Genomic DNA, 17,476 nt, shown 5'->3' with positions numbered 1-17,476 from the left:
AACTTCTGTGCAGATCTCAAGTGCATGAGGTAAGAATTAAGTGAAATACTCACTGGGGCTACAGTTCTGAGGCTTTCAAATACAGTCCTACTGAACCATTTGTTCTCAACTAAATGCGAATCTTTATACGTGTGTCTTTGACACATGTATTATCTGATAGTTTTGAATTTTCTACCACTGAAGTAATGAGCACTCCAGAATGGGAAGCAAAAGCAGTGTATGGGGAAGTATCTGATGATAAATCCCTGCAAATGCTGACATCATGATGGCAACATGCTTTTAATGAAGCATAAGGGGTATTTTATATGGTCAAGTTGTTAAACAGTCTTAAGCTGTTGCTTGTTTCACTTATGCTTCATTTCCATTCTTTGGACATATACATGCCATGTTCAAGCTGCAGTTTGCAAGGCTGTAGACATGCTCATGTCTCTTAAAAGAATAAATCAGTTTGTGCATGAAGCAGGTAAGACAGTAAGTTAATCACGAAAACTGTAAGTCAAAATGAAATACGGCCCTTGGTGCTAATACCTTAAAAGATGACATCAAGATGATTAGGCTGTCAGAAAGAAATAGGCTGATAGAGACCTTGCCTTGTGTGTGCGTGTTCATTAAATCCTGGTTTCTTATGCAAATAAAGTCTATTTGGTGACACCCCCCTGTAACTCACTATTCAGGACTGGACTTAAATACCAGTTACAGGCAGGATCCAGTACTTGCTGCTTATTGAGGGCTAATTGAAAGCTTCTGTTGGCTTGTGTAGTTTGTTCTGCCACAAAGAATGGATAGAGCTTTCTGGAATCTTTTCCACTAATGACAGGACATTTTTTTAAAATGTGTCCCAGAACCCTTTTAAAGTAACTGTCAGTATTGTAACACTCTTGAGAGCATCATAATGAAATCCAGGTAGTATGATGCAGTGTGCTTTCCTCTAAGTGTGTTAAGTGCTTTCACTGAAACACTCTGCTAATGTGTAGGTGGATGCCTGAGTACCTTGCTGAACCCAGCATTGAAGAAATATGGCAAGGCCAGGCACATAACTTATTTCAGTTCTGTTTTGTAGAAATAGGAGCCTAAGGCTCTAAACCTACACTTTTTGAAACAGAAGGGTTTTGGCTTGGATTATCATGAGACCTGGTTTAGCACTGGTCTTAATAGCAGTAATTTCCATATAAATTGTATGAATTAAGCACTTACTAGTTACATATAGAAAGTGTTATCACAGAAGAAAAGAATTCTAGTAGCCAGCCTAGATGTTCCTTAAAATTATTTCAAGTATATTGCTTATTTCAATTTGCATATTCTCTCATTGATTGTCATAACTTGACAGCCTGTCAGAACAAAATATTATTTAGATCTCTATATTTATTAGTCCTTTAAATGTCACTTCTACATATGGCTTTGTTTTCTACTAAAATAGTCCCCTCAGCAGATTTCAAATCACAGTTGGTTACTGTCCTGTCTAAATGTTATGTAGAAGCTGATCCCACATTATATATTTAAATTGAAACAAAGTCAACAAAGGCTTTAACTTTGCAACTTAGAGCCTGTTTTAAATGGCAAAATGTTTTCTTTCAAATATAAACTTAATATTGTACAGTAGAAACTTAAATGATTACATTACAAAGCCAGTATAGAGTAATTTATTGTCTTGACACAGAAACTAAACCTTTGATATAAAAATTAAATTTTTGTTCTGTTACTGCGATTTTTCTGTTTGGCAGTTGGAAATAGGGGTGACCTTAGATGTATAGAAGAGTAAGATGCTTAACAACTGGTATTAACTGAAATGTAACAAACGCTGTTTCTGCTGCAGTTGAGAAAACAGAGAAACTTACTTTGCCATATGGACGGCCCAGGGTTCTACAGAAGCGACATAATTACTGCCTCCTATTCCATAACCGCTATGTTAGTGGGTACAGCAAAGACTACAGGATGTCTCTGTGGAGTGCATATACTGTTAACAAAGACGTGAGTATATGAAGAAAGGTTAGAAGAAACCTTGAAAGGAAAAAAGCTTGAATGTCAGTTATTCCTGAACGCTTCCTAGGTCTGCTCATGATATTATCTTCCAGGGTATGAAGTAGAACCACATGAGATTAAAAGAGAAATTTTGTGTGAGCTTTTCTTCACTTTCCTGTGCTAATAAGGATTGGCTTTGACTCTCCTGTATCTTAGTGAGCTGCAGTTTTACCTCCAGAGCAAGCAGATCCACCAGGAAGTGAAGAGCCCGTTGCCATTGACGCAGAAGCCCTATGAGTCTATGCTGGTTTACTGCTTGGCAGCATAGGTCTGCTATACCTGTGTGCCAGTGCTGTCCTTAAAAGTCTGGCCTCACTGTGGGTTTTGTAGCCTTAAAGCAGTCTTCAAAGCAGTAATGTGGCAGGATCCTTATGAAAAAACAACCTCTGGGCTATCTTGAACCATTCGTGCCCTGATCCGATCCTTCTCTCAGACTGGGGGTAGGTGGGGAAGAGGTCAGTGGAGATAAATCTGGTCTTTGCTGTCCTGAACCCTGCGCTAGGATGCATGTGCTCATGCAGACCACTGACCTTGTGAATGAAAGTGTTTTCCAATTTGGCCTTTCCCATTCAAAGAAAACTTAGAAGCTGCATCTTGCTTAAGAGTAATCAGGACAGTAAAGGATTCTTTTTAGTTTGATTATCTGGGAATTCTAATTTTTTAAATAATGACTGTTATAATACATTTAACTCAACTCTGGCAAGGTTTGCTTGATCCTAAATATTTTGAGGCTAGTGTCATTAAGAAACCGGTTACTGTAAGAGAGAGGCCCAGAGGAAAGAGATGGTTAACACCACCACATCTGTTTCCTAGCTTGAATGAACAAGTACATTTACAGTAGATCACGTTATCTTTAATGGGCACCTCTAGGTCCTCTTCTGGAAGATGTTACGCTCAACTCAACCGAAATGCTGCAATTCTGTTCACTTCCAACATGCATAGAATGGATGGGAGAGCTTGTTTTCCACTGACAAGAGGAACAATTCTTGCATCTTATAGTCACTTCACACCGTTGAAGGCAGTTGCAGCTAAATATTTAGAGTTCTGCAGTCCCCTACACTGAGACAATTGTTGTAAGTCAGCTCTCGGTTTTAACAATGATACTTTCTTGTTCAACAGGACAAATGGGTTTCTGCTACAGAAGATACCTTCAGCTGTTTACACAAGGATGTTCGTATTTCTTTTAAACATAACCAGACATGTTTGTTCTACAACAGTCATCCTCGCTTAACTTACGGATTCCTTTCTCCACCAAGTGAGTACATTGCCTTCATTACACAGCATATCTGATACAATAATTTGGAATGTAGTAGGTATCGTCTTCAATAGATGTTCTTGATAACTAATCAGAGTATAAAGCAGTAGTTACTCAATTGTTGCAGTTCACTTCAGCATATGAGAAAGAATAACATTTTAGGCGCTTCAGCAGCTGGTGGGTTGTCCAGGGTCACTTACTATTTCCCGAAAGCTTTGGAACTTGTCGGGTTTCTAAAGGAGCATCTTGTAGAATAAAATGGAAAGAACATGTAAACCTTGAGTCAAGTCTGGCAAGGTAGTAAATTGCAAAGTCCCTTTATATGACAGTTGTTAGTTGGAACTATCCAAAGTAAAATTTAGGGTGGTTGTATTAAGTAAAAACCTGCCTTGATAAATTTATTTTCTATTTCAAATATACCGCTGTGTGCCATATGTAGTCATTAGTAAAGCAGTTTAGCGTTGGTGTGAAGAATATATCTTTGATTCTCAAACATATTACAAAATGCTTAATTGTTTACAAGTGGTTAAACTCTTTGAACTGTTGCTGATCTGATTTGGAAGCATTTTACATTGACCTTACTGCATAAAGTACTGAATAGTAGGTTATTTAAACACTCACATCAAGTCTAATTTTGCAAAGTTCCAACAAAACTCCTGGTTTTGTGCCTAAATTCTGCAGTCAGAAAAAGTTGGTCTGACACTCATTAAGTGAATTTTGTTCCATTCCTGACAATTCAAAAATTTGTTCTGATATTTTTAAATCTTACAAAAATTTTTCTGCTATATATCTGACAAGTGCAATTACTTGTGCTTGTAAGATTATTTTGGGTGGGATCCAGCATGTGCTGAAGTTAGCTCTTAGACCCACATCAGTTTTGGAAAGTGAAGTTAGGTCAGCTCCACCTTAATGTTGCTACACCTGTCTTTAAAAGCATGAAAACACAAGTTCAGAGTAACAAAACCGAAATTTATTGTTTTTTTGGTTTAGATTTTATGACAGATGGAAAGAAACCTCACTATGATGCCTTGCTTACCAGCAACATTGTGCCAATGTATCCTGCATTTAAAGGTATTTTATCTGTATGAATATTCTGTGTGCACAGTTGAATGTAAGAAAAACTGCTGATTTTTTTTTTTTGCTTACTTCCAAACCATGCAAGTGATCTCTGGCTCAGCTGCCTCTGATAAGATGTGCATGACTGTGGGCTTCTTACCTCAATGAGAAGTTCCTTGAAGTAGGATTATTGCTCTTGTGAAAAAGTCCCACCTTTTGTGAGGTTGATTCCTAATCAACTGGCTTATTACATGGGAACATAGTATAAATGTCTCCGTTTAATGTCTGACATCGTTTGCATTTTGCTACCTACCTAATCAGGGTTTTATAATGAATATCTTCTAGAGAACCCAGATACTGTATATAATTGTGAGTTAAATTAATTTCCAGTTTAGGAATGTCTTCTGAACTCAGATGAATTTCCAGGCAGGAATCTATGGTCTCAGTCACTAAACAAACAGGAAAAGAATCGTCTCTGGCTGAAAAGATACGAAGACCTGGGCTTTCCTGGGTGAGAGAGAATGAGATGGTTGGCTGAGGGAGATTAAACATACTCCTGGTGAAAAAGAAGGGTAACTGCGGCACTTCCTCTGGACAAAAGTGATGTCCTGTTTTGTAATGGAATAGTGGTCAGCTGTAATTAAAAATATCATATTGGTAAGATACTTCTGAGTTCACAGGTGTGAGTGAACAAACTAACCAGGCCAGCTTGATAGTGGGGCAAGACACAGACAGGCATGGTCTCCTCACTGTCCCTCCTCTAGCTGCTTAATGATTGGGTTTCCAAAGAAAAACACAAGGCCCCAGAGGAGCAGCATCACTCTGCCTCCCTCAGTCATGTTTGGGGTTAGAGTGACTGACAGCATGGTGCCAGCAGATACTGCAGTGCGTGCTGCTGCTCAGTTACATGTCACCTTTAAACACCTGTGTAACTTATTTTCCTAGCTTATCCTGTCTCTTTATATTCCACTGAAAACTCTGGGGAGTTGTATTAACAGCTTCTTGGAGATCATGTTTCCCACTTCCATTACTGTGTTTCAGTGTTGTGGAACTACTTCCATCAATACCTGCTACCTGAATATGCGGCAGCCAGAAGCGGTGTCAACGTAGTCAGTGGTCCTGTGTTTGATTATGACTCTGATGGGCTCTATGATACCCCAGAAAAGGTGAAAAGGTGGGAACCTTTCACATTCTAATCCTGTTTCTTCGCTTCATTAGTGGTCAAAAAGTAATTGTGAACCTTGTTAGCAAGGAAAGCATCTTCCAGACATTGGTTGTATTGGTTCAGAGACAAATGGCCCTAAGTAGATACACAAGTGTAAAGCTAAGAAATAAGCAACAAGCACAAAGAGAAAATGCACTCTCAAAATGTGTCACCCTGAATCCTGAAGTTGAAGTGTAAGAGAAGCTTCTGAATGTGGAAGAATGTTTCAATCCTATGACACTGCCGGTAGGAATAGATGCAGCAGGGATTTATCCCTGGTGTCCTGGTGGTTGCTTCTTGAGCTGGCAGCGTTCCACTACTAAGTTGTTGAGCACAAATACACTGGTTAGTAAAACTGGTACAAGCCAGCAGGCAGGTGGCTTTCTGGGCTCAGGCTGAACTCTCCACCTACTCTGGATTGTTACACATTTTTATGGTAAATCAGTTTGTCGTTATGCTTCATCAAACTTGTTACTTAGATCAGCCTACAAGCCAAACCTGATTTGCAAAATAATAATCTGTAATTTTAATTCTAGGGCTAAACTTTCTTTGGGCTAAATAGCTGGAGATATATATATATATAACAGAATATAGCTGATTGCTGTCATTTGTTCTTTGTGCAAGTATGATTTCGTGGATTCACAGAAAGATCTTTTGTTTCAGACATCCCGGTAATTCAGAGGTTCCAGTTCCAACTCACTACTTCATTGTGCTGACTACTTGTAAAAATACTTCTGAAACTCCACTGGAGTGTGAAGGGTCTCTAGATGCCTTGTCTTTCATTGTACCTCACAGAGAAGACAACAGTGAAAGCTGTGCAGTAAGTAGTCTGTTCAGTCCCCATAAACATCTGAAATCAGGCTTGAGCTTGTTTTGCTGGATATCAAAGATTAACTAGTTAGACTGTAAAAACAGTACAGGCTATCATGGTCACCTAGAGAGAGAGAAGACAGTATTTTTGTAGATGGAATTATGTTAAGTCTGTATATATGCTCAAATGTGAAAATAAAAGTTCCTTGTTTAAAGAATCATAGAATGATTTGGGTTGGAAGGGACCTTAAAGACCATCTAGTTCCAACCCCCCTGCCATGGGCAGGGACACCTTCCACTAGACCAGGTTGCTCAAAGCCACATCCAGCCTGGCCTTGAACACTTCCAGGGATGGGGCATCCACAGCTTCTCTGGGCAACCTGTTCCAGTGCCTCACCACCCTCTCCATGAAGAATTTCTTCCTGATATCTAATCTAAACCTCCCTGTTTTCAAATTAAACCTGTTTCCCCTTGTCCTGTCACTACAGGCCCCTGTAAAAAGTCCCCCCCAGCTTCCTTGCAGCCCCCTTCAGGTACTGGAAGGTGCTGGAAGGTCTCCCCAGAGCCTTCTCTTCTCCAGAACAAAACTTAGAGCTAGCAGGGTAGAGGCAGAGTATGCTGAGACAATCAGTGTGATACATATAGACCTCTTCATTGTAAGTATCTGGTCCACAGATGTAAAGGATGAAGGGCTTCTAGGAGAAGAGGAGTCATCCACCAAGAAAGGTCAATGCTTGACCCAGATGTATACCCAGAAGACCACCAGTGTTCCTGAGGAGGAGCATAGGTTACTTTTAGTTCAGGTTCCTTGTCACTGCGATGGGAATGCTCATAGCTATATTTTGTATAAACCAGAACAAAGCATGGGAAGTGTGTGGATGTATCCTACTGGGAAGAATTACGCAAGTCACTACCCAAGTTGGGCACAGGTCTTAAATAGTTTTATCGGAGGTGGTGGATAGATGCTGGACCTCACCTGCCATTCCCATTATCACAGACTTTCACTGGTGCAGCCCCAAGTTCTGTATACTTGAGGAAGTACCAGCAGATACTAAATTCATGCAAGCTTATAACTATTTATAATCCAGTGCTCTGTTTCTTACTGTTTTCTGTCTTTATAAAACATCAAAATGTCTTTTGCTAATTGATTAAATGTGTGTCAGAAAAAGATGTTTTACAAACCCTTTTTTTTCTCCTCTGTCCCAATAGGATGGCAAGACTGAGTCCATGTGGGTTGAAGAGAGGATGAGGTTTCATACTGCTCGGATCAGAGATGTAGAATTACTTACTGGACTCAGCTTCTATCAAGAGAGAAAACAGCCAGTATCTGAGATTTTACAGTTAAAAACATATTTACCAACTTTTGAAACGGTCTGATTTTTTTCCCATGGGATGTTGTTGTCCATTTCACAACTGATTTGTAAATAGACTGGTTTTAATGAAAACATTTTTTTAAAATAAGCTGGAACATTTATTGAGAACTCTCGACCAAAATGCCAGTAGGGAGGAGAGTGGGTGCCGTTTTGTATCTCAGGGACTCCTGCGTGTAACACAGGATGGCAGCTCCTGTCATTCCCGCTTGAATGTGGTAGACCATGTCCATTATTAAATGCTAACAGCGTTTGATCATCATAGAGTGCTACACGAACAAAAATTTTATCTTTTATATGCACTGGAGAGGAAGAAGCTTATAAAGCATGGGTTACGATCAGTATTCTACTATAGAAATACAGATAATTAGCAGATACAGTTCTGGAAAATAACTACATCCTTCGTGACCATTGAAATATAAACAACAGCACCTCTCACTCCAGTTTTCCTTGAAGCATGAATTACATTCTGAGCTTTGGGGCTCGTAAAAATAATGGAGTGCGGTGGTGCAAGGAGCTGTACGTCGGTAGGACTGGTAGCTGGAACTTGCCCAACACAGACGAGGCGCCTGGCTGAGGAGGCCTGTTGGCTGGGAAGCCTTAGGAAGCTGCTGCCCTCTGGTGTCTCCACCTCTGAAGGAGAATTTGGCGCACTGTTTGCACGTTGTGTATCTATCCGCAGAATGAGCAGGTACAGGATGCATTCAGTCACCTGCAAATCAGAAGAACTTAATTCAGGAAGATCTCTGAGCACCCCAAAATAGTTGTCTTACTTCAAACTAAACTTAGATTTGATGAAAAGATCTTGCTTTCATGAAGCAAAGGTGTCTTTCTCAATTTGGTGCATGGTTTTGTCAGCTGTTGTTTTGAAATCCCATTTATGTCATGAAAAGGTAATTTTGCACTGAGACTGTTGCCTTAGACTAGTAAGATGATCTTCTCTAATGGCACTTCTCATCGCTACAGTAAATGCCCACAGGCTGTTCAGTTGTCTGTTGGCAGCAAATGACCAGATCCTTGCTGGATTTGTAGCTGTTCTTAGTGCTGTGTCACCCAAATTCCAGCTCACAGAAGTTACCCATCTTGAATGCAGACGCTACCAGATGCCAATGCTGAAGAAGCATGGAAAAAGCTTTCCTGGAAGTTTTCAGGCTACAAACAGCTGCTACAGGCACTCAGGAGTGTAGGACCTCCTTCCTTTTCCAGTACGCATACTACCACCTTTGTAACTCTCCCACTCTCTACACCTGATAGGACAAAATGGGCTCTGTTATGTACAAAGTTTGGCGTAGTCAATTACACCTTTACGTTCTTATTTGAGAAGAAGAAAATGCATCACGCACAAGTATGGTAGAAGAATGAAGGGCCTGTGACTGAGCAGAAAGGTGTTTTACCTTACTGCTTGGCCAGGGGATGCCAAGGGCTGGATTCAAAGCCTGATGAAATCTTTGGAAGGTTTTTTTTGTTACCTTCAGTCTGAGCAGGCTGAAATCCTGGGACCATTTTTTTTTTTGTTGTTGTTGTTTAACAAATGTATTTACTTGATCTTCTGTTACAAGCATGATTTTTTTTCCTAAAGTAGTTTCACTGTGTGAAATTTCAATGTGTTGTAGCAACCTCCTGTCATGATATGACTGTGACAGCATTATTCAGTGTAACTGCTTTGTAACATTGCCTGTGACCAATAAAAACACCCGTAGTAGTATGCTGTTGTGAACCTTTCTGTATCAAGTGCTATTGGCCAGTTAAACAGCGGTGCAGATACAGAGCACTATTTCACATTATTCTGGTGGAAAGGGTTGCTTCAGTCCCTCCTCTTTGAGTTGAAGATGCATTCTAGCTGGAGAGTTTGAAGTTACATTCCCTATTGGAAGGGGAAGGTAGGAAGAAGGATGGTCAAGGTGTTCTTAAGTGTTGGTTTTGTTGGTTTTTGTTTAACTGGTACTGTCTCCTGAGTGCAAAAAACAGATATTAATGTCTTCACAAAGTGAAGTGATGCCAGTTTGGGTTAAGAGGCAGGGCAAGCCTAGCTCCCTTGTAAAGATGGAACAGGACAGGCTTCAAGCAGATGACTGCTGGTTTGGCCTAGGGATGATTTTGGAAGGGAGAGCAACTGTGAAAGCCACTATGGTCATCAAGAGAGGGTAGTGGCTGAGAAGAGCTTGGGATGTGGCTTTGCCAGAAATTGTTAACTTGTCACAAAGAACAGAGCTATCCTGATTTAATCTTAGTGTAAATAGTTTTGTTTCTTTTATTTCTTCATCTTTGCTTTTTAGCAACACTGGTAATGGTGGTGTCAGAGCATTGTGAATAAATGTGAGTGCTAGTTGTGATATCCAAGGGCTGGTGATACACCCAGAGGGCAGATACTGGGTTGTGATTTTGAAGCCTGATGGGCCCCAAGGAGCATGTTGCAGCCACCACCAAACTCCAGAAACTGGCCAAAAAACCCTACAGGTTTGTCTCTCTTGATATGAAATAGAATCACAGAATGGTTTGGGTTGGAAGGGACCTTAAAGACCATCTAGTTCTACCCCCCCTGCCATGGGCAGGGACACCTTCCACTAGACCAGGTTGCTCAAAGCCTCATCCAGCCTGGCCTTGAACACTTCCAGGGATGGGGCATCCACAGCTTCTCTGGGCAACCTGTTCCAGTGCCTCACCACCCTCTTCGTGAAGAATTTTTTTCCTTCTATCTAGTCTAAATCTACCCTTTGTCAGTTTAAACCCGTTAACCCTTGTCCTGTGACTATAGGGCCTTGTAAAAAGTCCCTTACCCCCCACCCCAGCTTTCCTGTAGTCCCTTCAGGTACTGGAAGGCTGCAATAAGGTCTCCCCGGAGCCTTCTCTTCTCCAGGCTGAACAAGCCCAACTCTCTCAGCCTGTCTCCATAGGAGAGGTGCTTCAGCCCTCTGAGCATCTTTGTGGCCTCCTCTGGACTCGCTCCAACCAGCCTATATCTTCCTTATGCTGAAGGCTGCACAGCTGGATGCAGTCTAGAGAGGGAGAATCCCCTCCCTCAACCTGCTGGCCACACTTCTTTGGATACAGCCCAGGATATGGTTGACTTTCTGGGCTGCCTGAGCACACTGCCGGCTCATGTTCAGCTTTTCATCCACCAGTACCCCCAAGTCCTTTTCCTCGGAGCTGCTCTCTATCCACTCTCCACCGAGCCTGTACTTGTGCTTGGGATTGCCCCAACCCAGGTGCAGGACCTTGCACTTGGCCTTGTTGAACTCCATGAGGTTGGCAGTGGCCCACCTCTCCAGCCTGTCCAGGTCCCTCTGGATGGCATCCCTTCCCTCCAGCGTGTCGACCGCGCCACACAGCTTGGTGGTGTCAGCAAACTTGCTGAGGGTGCACTCAATCCCACTGTCCATGTCACTGACAAAGATGTTCAACAGCACCAGTCCCAACACTGATCCCTGAGGAATGCCACTTGTCACTGGTCTCCACTGAGACATCGAGCTGTTGACCCACAACCCTGAGCCTTCTCAACAGGCGAAGCTGGAAGGTGTCGCAGCACTGCTGCTGTGGCATGACTGTCAGTGTTGCTCAATGTCACCGCTGCCTGATGTCAGCTGCTGTGTAGTTTGGCCTTCCCGCAGGTATTAAAAAAAGACACTGGAGGGCCAGACTGAGGGCCATCGGTCTGGATGTGTCAGCAGTGTTGTGTGTCGCCAGGCATTCTCAGAGAAGGCACCAGGAGATGCTGTAGGCTGCAGTTGGTATTCACACGTACAGGGAAGGTGCTGATCAGTCTCCATCTCTTAAGCAATGATGTTTGCTCTGGGGAAGCAAAGGGCAGCTGAGGAATGGGGTGGTAGGAGCCTTCACAGGCATTAAAAATTGTCCCAGGGTGGACAGATCTTATCTAGTCCTTGGGCCTGTTACATTCAGGAAGAAAAGAAAAAGGGCCTGAAGTGGCAACAGAAGACACTGTTTTAGGCGTGGGCTGCCTGACTCTGGGATGAGTTAGGAAGTGGGGTGGGCTGGTTACTTAATGAAATGGGTCATTAAATGATTTTGGGCAGGCAGGTATGCCTTAACATACCTGAGAAGCTGATGGCTCTGGGATGGCAAGGTGGGAATGAGCAGTGGGGCAGAGGACATCTCAGGATGATTTTGCTGCTTAAGAAATGGATTTGTGCCTTCAAAGGTATTCAGGTGGTACGGATTTACATTGCTGGCTGCTCCCATGAGTTGCTGTGAGGTAAGTTGCTTGACTGATGTGTTAGGGTTTCTTGCTCTTATTTACCTCAGGATCCACCACATTCTAAGAAAATGAAGCAATGTTTAACTGCCTGTATTTAAGACGGGTCTGTTCTGGCAAATCTGTTCTCGACACATCCGGCATCCACAAAACCCATGTGTTCAGCTCCACGCACAACAGCCGTCTGCTAATGGCACCTGCAAGAGGCTGCCCTGTCCCCTCTGGCAAGTGGGTGGCCTGGGCTTCTGCCTTCCCTTAGTCTGAGGAGATTCAAAGTACAAAATTATCCCTTTAAATACAAGATTACGAACCAGGCTTGGCAAGCGGGGAGGGGCTACCCCTCTGCTGCATGGGAGTGCACCCACTTTTCCAGGAAAATGAGGTTCATGGGGACCAGAAGACAAAAAGAAATATGAAAGCCTAAATCTGTGGCTCTGTGGTTAGGGCACTCAGTTGGGAAGAAAGATTTCATTTCTGACCTCCCTTCTCCCAGGATCTGCTGCCAAGCTGGAGCTTGTTGCTGAGGAGGCACCTGTGCCAGGCAGAGCTGCCCATCGTACCACTCCGGAGTGGATGCTCAGGGCTGACAGCAGGGCGAGGGACCTCTCCAGCTGCGGGGTCACAGGGCAGGTGCTCTAACACCCTGCCCACAGCAGCACCACTAACGAGGTCAGGAAACCATCCCAGGGCTCATGGTGAGGGCTGTACTCGGCTGCTGTGCTGTGGTAAACTGTTTTTACCCTCCCGAGGGGTTCAGAGACAGAGTCAGTGTGAGCCTAGCAACTGACTAAAGCCCAAGTTCCCAAATATTTTTGTTTGGGTACCACCATTGCCAGTGGCAGCAGCAGCAACATCTCTTGCTTACCCTCGTACACTCTGCAGCAATGTCTGGGATGTGGGAGCACCACACTGAGGTGCCTTGTGTACCGTGAGCGGTGTGTCTACCATAGTTTGGGAACCTCTATATTACAGGAAACCAGTCCAGGTTTGGCATCCTGTGACTCAGGCTCCCTTGGAAAGGAGTAGAGTCCCTCACCGAACCGCTGTGAGTCACCACACCAGCCTCCAGCCTCAGGAAAGGCTGCTATGGAGACCACGGACAAACTTGCAATAATTATGGAAGCCTGGCAACAGATTTTAGAGGATGCCATTGCAAATTATTGTATTCCTCCTCAGCCACAACATGTGTTAAATTTGTATTGCCCTTTATTGCAGGTTTAATCCTTTCTATTTTTAGTTTCTCTGCTGAAATAAAATAAATACAGTGGGATGGAAACATTGAGGGTCACCCCAAAGCTCCTTGACCGATATCCCCCTGATAAGAAGAGAGCGGTAGGGCCTTTTGGTCATGTCCATAAGGCACATAGGCATGGCTGAAAGTCACCTTAGATGGTATGAGGCTCTGCATTCATGGCACCAGCAAAACTGTGCTTCAGTACAAGGCCCTCTCCAGGGCTTGAAAGATAATTTATTTATGTCCCCTCCTATCTCCCTGTGCTCGAGGCCTTACCTTTGCCACCCTGTGTCTCTACCAGAGCTTTGAATTTCTGGGGGGCAGAAAGGGCGCACCTTGAGGACGATGGACTCGCTTTTAAATCCTGTACCTGCTGGCTGCTTATTATAAGACAGCACAACCCACTACAAAGTTTTAATTATACTCTTTGTTGTAGTGCTGTGACTAGGTTTAAAACTGTACCAAGCCTCTGTGCTCGAGAAAGGAATGTTGTACGCTTGGCCCTGCTGTTCAGAATAAATTGTTTAGCAAGGTGCAAAGTTTGATAATCACATGTGGACGCATTTTACTCTGAACAAATAGTGAATGCGGCTGCGTTTGCTGGTGCTATCTGGCCCTCTCCTGGTCTGATCTGAGATAACTGGGGAAAGGATCTGTTGTGCTCAGTGTATGTTTTCTAAGGAAATACGGCCCCAGGACTGTAGAAATCGAGGCAGACCACCTGGAAAAGAATGAGCTTTCCTAGGCTTTTTATTAAATACTTCACATTAATTAGCCAACACTTCTAGTACAATTTTTAGAGATTACAGCACTGAACTGCTACTGGAGTGCAAAGAATCAAAAAAATTCTGCAGAAGAAGTTTATGCTGTGACTTCCTACGAGCAAAGAAGGGTCTTTTCATGTAAATTTATTGTATAACCTGTGTATCAGACATATCAGTGGAACTAATTGCACTCCAGATGTTAACACTTTTCTTTCCTTGTACAAATGGGCTCATGTAAAATCCCATAAAATGCACACTGCTGGCTTCAACAGAGCAGAAGTGCAGCGTCTCTGTTTCCACCACCTCATCACTGGGGGGAAATAATTGTTCTTGGGATATCTTGCAGAAATGGAAGTCATCTTGAGCTGTACATAATATAAACCGAGTAGTCCAGAGTTTTCTGCAAAAAAAGGAAAAACAGACCCAGCAAAAGCATGACCCCAGACCCCTTGCCCCTATATACTGCAAGATCAGAACACACTGCAGCCAACAGAGTCTGATTCAGGTTGGAGAGGTGGGGTGGTGTTATGACAAGGAACACCCATGACTTCAGAGGAAACTCAGCTAATGGATTGGGTGATAAAGACTGTATTTTCATTAAGTCAACAGATTCAGCTGCAGATCTCAATCATAGAATCATAGAATCTTTACACTGGAAAAGATCCTTAGGATCATAAATTCCAACCATTAACCTAACACTAATAATACCACCACTAAATCATGTCCCTAAGCACCTTGTCCACACCTCAAATCCTGTGTTCGGTTTTGGGCCCCTCACTACAAGAAAGACATTGAGATGCTGGAGCGTGTCCAGAGAAGGGCAATGGAGCTGGGGAAGGGTCTGGAGCACAAGTCCTGTGAGGAGCGGCTGAGGGAACTGGGGGTGTTCAGCCTGGAGAAGAGGAGGTTGAGGGAAGACCTTATGGCTCTCTACAGCTACCTGAAAGGAGGGTGCAGAGGTGGGGGTTGGTCTCTTCTCCCCAGTGACAAGTGATTGGATGAGAAGAGACAGCCTCCAACTGCACCAGAGGATGTTTAGATTGGATATTAGGAAAAATTTTTTCACTGGGAGGGTTGTCAAGCATTGGAACAGGCTGCTCAGGGACATAACAGGGGACGTGTGGATGAGCTGCTTAGGGACATGGTGTAGCGGTGGACTTGGCAGTGTTAGGTTAATGGTTGGGCTTGATTTTAAAGGTCTTTTCAACCTGAATGATTCTATGATTCTATAATTCTATTAGTTCAGACCAATCACATGGCTCTTTAAAACAGAAAAAGCAAATAACCAGAAGCCTGATTTGGCCCAAAGGACTTGGATAAATATATAAAAAGAAAATATCTCCCAGTTTCAATAAGAAGATAAATTTTGAGGACTTGGTAGATGACACACACCTTCCTAAACCCCCATCTTTAAAACAAAAACATGTACTGATTTTAGCCCTTTTATTAGAAGACGGTTTTCTCATACCTGTAATATATAGCAGATTTTGCTGGTGTTAAGAGGTGACTCTTTATGTAGATGATGGTTTTGTTGGGGAGTGTGGATGATAAGGATTACAAAGTCATCCTGAAAACAGCTATAACAGCACAAAATACTGAATAAAGTATAAAATAAGCTGAATTGCAACACAAAATACTTATATGGGAATATAGTGCTTGGGAGAGAAATTAACCTGAGTAGGAGCTCTTAGACCTGCTTGGCTGAGCCACCACTTTAACGTGAAAAAAGAAGGTAGAGGGATTTCTGTGTAAAACAAACTAATTAAGGAAATGTTTGCGTAACCTGGATTTTCAAACCAGCAACTTGACAGCAGTACTGGTGCACAGGCAGTTATGGGATGTAACTCTTTGTAGAACTTTATAATCTGAAGCATTTGGTCAGTTAGGACCAGGTTGATGGTAAGCACGAAGCTGGGCTGTCCACAAGCCTCTCCAAGAAGGAGGCTGGCACTAGGAGAGTGAAGAGGGTTTTTTCCGACCCATACCTGACCCAGTGATACTGATATCTCAAGGTCTCTGGGTCCTGTGCTAGGTCTGAGGCTTACTGAGCATTTCCAGCCAGGTTAGTAAAGAAGTCGGTGGCAAAGGTCTGAAGATCTGTGAAGGCTCCTTGTTAAAAGTTGTTCACCTAGGAAAGGTGATGTGAGGAAACCTATCTCTAAAAAGATTATTTTCTTTGCGCATGCAGAAGATGAGGTGCACAGTGCTGTTAAGGAGCAAAGTAATGAAAGCAAATCTCTGGTGAAACTCTGGTTCCATGTGACTAAGAACAGCCAGTCCATCATTGTTACTATTGAATAAAGGTGTTATTCAAACAGGTTGTAAAGAACTTATCTATGAAGGAACAAACACCTGGCATTTCTTACCACTTGTTTGAGTCCAAGTAATGCACCTGTCCATGTACCAGACCCTGCTCCACAATTTGGTTGGGGGGCCAGCTGCCGCAGAGTGGATCTGGAGGACGAGGCACAGAGACCTTCATAGCCATTCCTATGTCCAAACTAATTTCACAGAAAGGGGTCTCAAGCTGGATGAGAGTTTTTTTACAGTAGGTTTGTGTTAGATCCAGAGCATCAGACTCAAAGTCCCAATTAACAGACCAAACTTACACAAAATGGACGTGACTTGTTGCCTATGCATGTTGAAGAAGTCAGGATGGAAATGAGTTGCCCTTTCAACAGTTTAATTCAAAAGTTTATTGTAACACAGCTAGTCAACTGGAAAAATAGGTGCAATTAATTAAGGTAAATTCATGGATTTCTGACAGATCCCCAGTGCTTACGTGTGAACCTGTACCCTCCTAAGGAGGAGAAGCAAGCTCTGCTCATCCCAAGATTTCAACCTTGGAGGGTGGAATGGTTTTTAAGAAGGTTGCAAGACAAAAAGCAAGACATTTAAAATATACTGTATTGTTGCTTTTAATAGATAAACCTCTCTTTCGGATGATTTTCCCAGGTATATGCTAGTGACAATTATGTTGATATATTGTGACATATAATTGTCATCTGTTCCTCCAGGATGGGTACATTTATGAAGCAGACGATGCTCAAGGAGGGTCTGCCAGGGGCTCTTGTTCTGCTGGCAGTTCAAAGCATGGCAACAGGCCAAAGCAGAAGAGAAATGGGATCGGTGAGACCTCGTCCTGCGACATGCAGCTGGTTCCAGAGGAGTCTTAACCGCACGCTTGAGTGTTTTATTTCTTGCAACTTTAATATCGGTAACAATGATGTGCGGAGTGTATAAGCATGTCTGAGAAATTCACAGTGCTCAGACAGACCTGTGTAGCGACTATTTTTTTTTAGAAAGGCCGAGCCCCTGTAACAAAAAAAAGCCAGTGCTCAGCTCACACCACCCTTCTTGTAAAATAGCTGGAATTGTTCCACGCGAGAAACGAAATACCTGCCACCAAAAAGAGCGTAATGAGCTTGTTTATATCTTCGTTTCTGCGGAGGCAAAGCTTGTGCCGGGAGCACAAAGCGCTGCTGCCACGGGGTGTCAGTGCGCTGCCGAGGAAGAGCCCGGCCTGGGCCCGGGCGGCTCCGGCCCAGCAG

The 17,476-nt window shown here is 43.1% G+C and overlaps 1 protein-coding gene across 1 annotated transcript in view; it reads left to right on the top strand.

Moving 5' to 3' along the window:
• The window catches only part of ENPP1 (ectonucleotide pyrophosphatase/phosphodiesterase 1), a gene marked incomplete at its 5' end in the record, with an annotated part of 49,840 nt that extends 32,739 nt beyond the window's left edge, over positions 1-17,101 (top strand). The window contains 7 exons of the mRNA XM_010151818.1: positions 1,826-1,968; positions 3,139-3,274; positions 4,265-4,345; positions 5,372-5,504; positions 6,180-6,354; positions 7,554-7,715; positions 16,943-17,101. Coding sequence (XP_010150120.1) covers positions 1,826-1,968; positions 3,139-3,274; positions 4,265-4,345; positions 5,372-5,504; positions 6,180-6,354; positions 7,554-7,715; positions 16,943-17,101 — 989 coding nt within the window. The remainder of the gene's footprint in view (positions 1-1,825; positions 1,969-3,138; positions 3,275-4,264; positions 4,346-5,371; positions 5,505-6,179; positions 6,355-7,553; positions 7,716-16,942) is intronic.
• Positions 17,102-17,476: the final 375 nt, after the last annotated feature.

Source organism: Eurypyga helias, unplaced genomic scaffold, assembly GCF_000690775.1.
Source record: "Eurypyga helias isolate BGI_N326 unplaced genomic scaffold, ASM69077v1 scaffold13085, whole genome shotgun sequence".
In the NCBI taxonomy this organism is placed as follows: domain Eukaryota; kingdom Metazoa; phylum Chordata; class Aves; order Eurypygiformes; family Eurypygidae; genus Eurypyga; species Eurypyga helias.
This window is presented reverse-complemented; position numbering and strand designations above follow the sequence as displayed.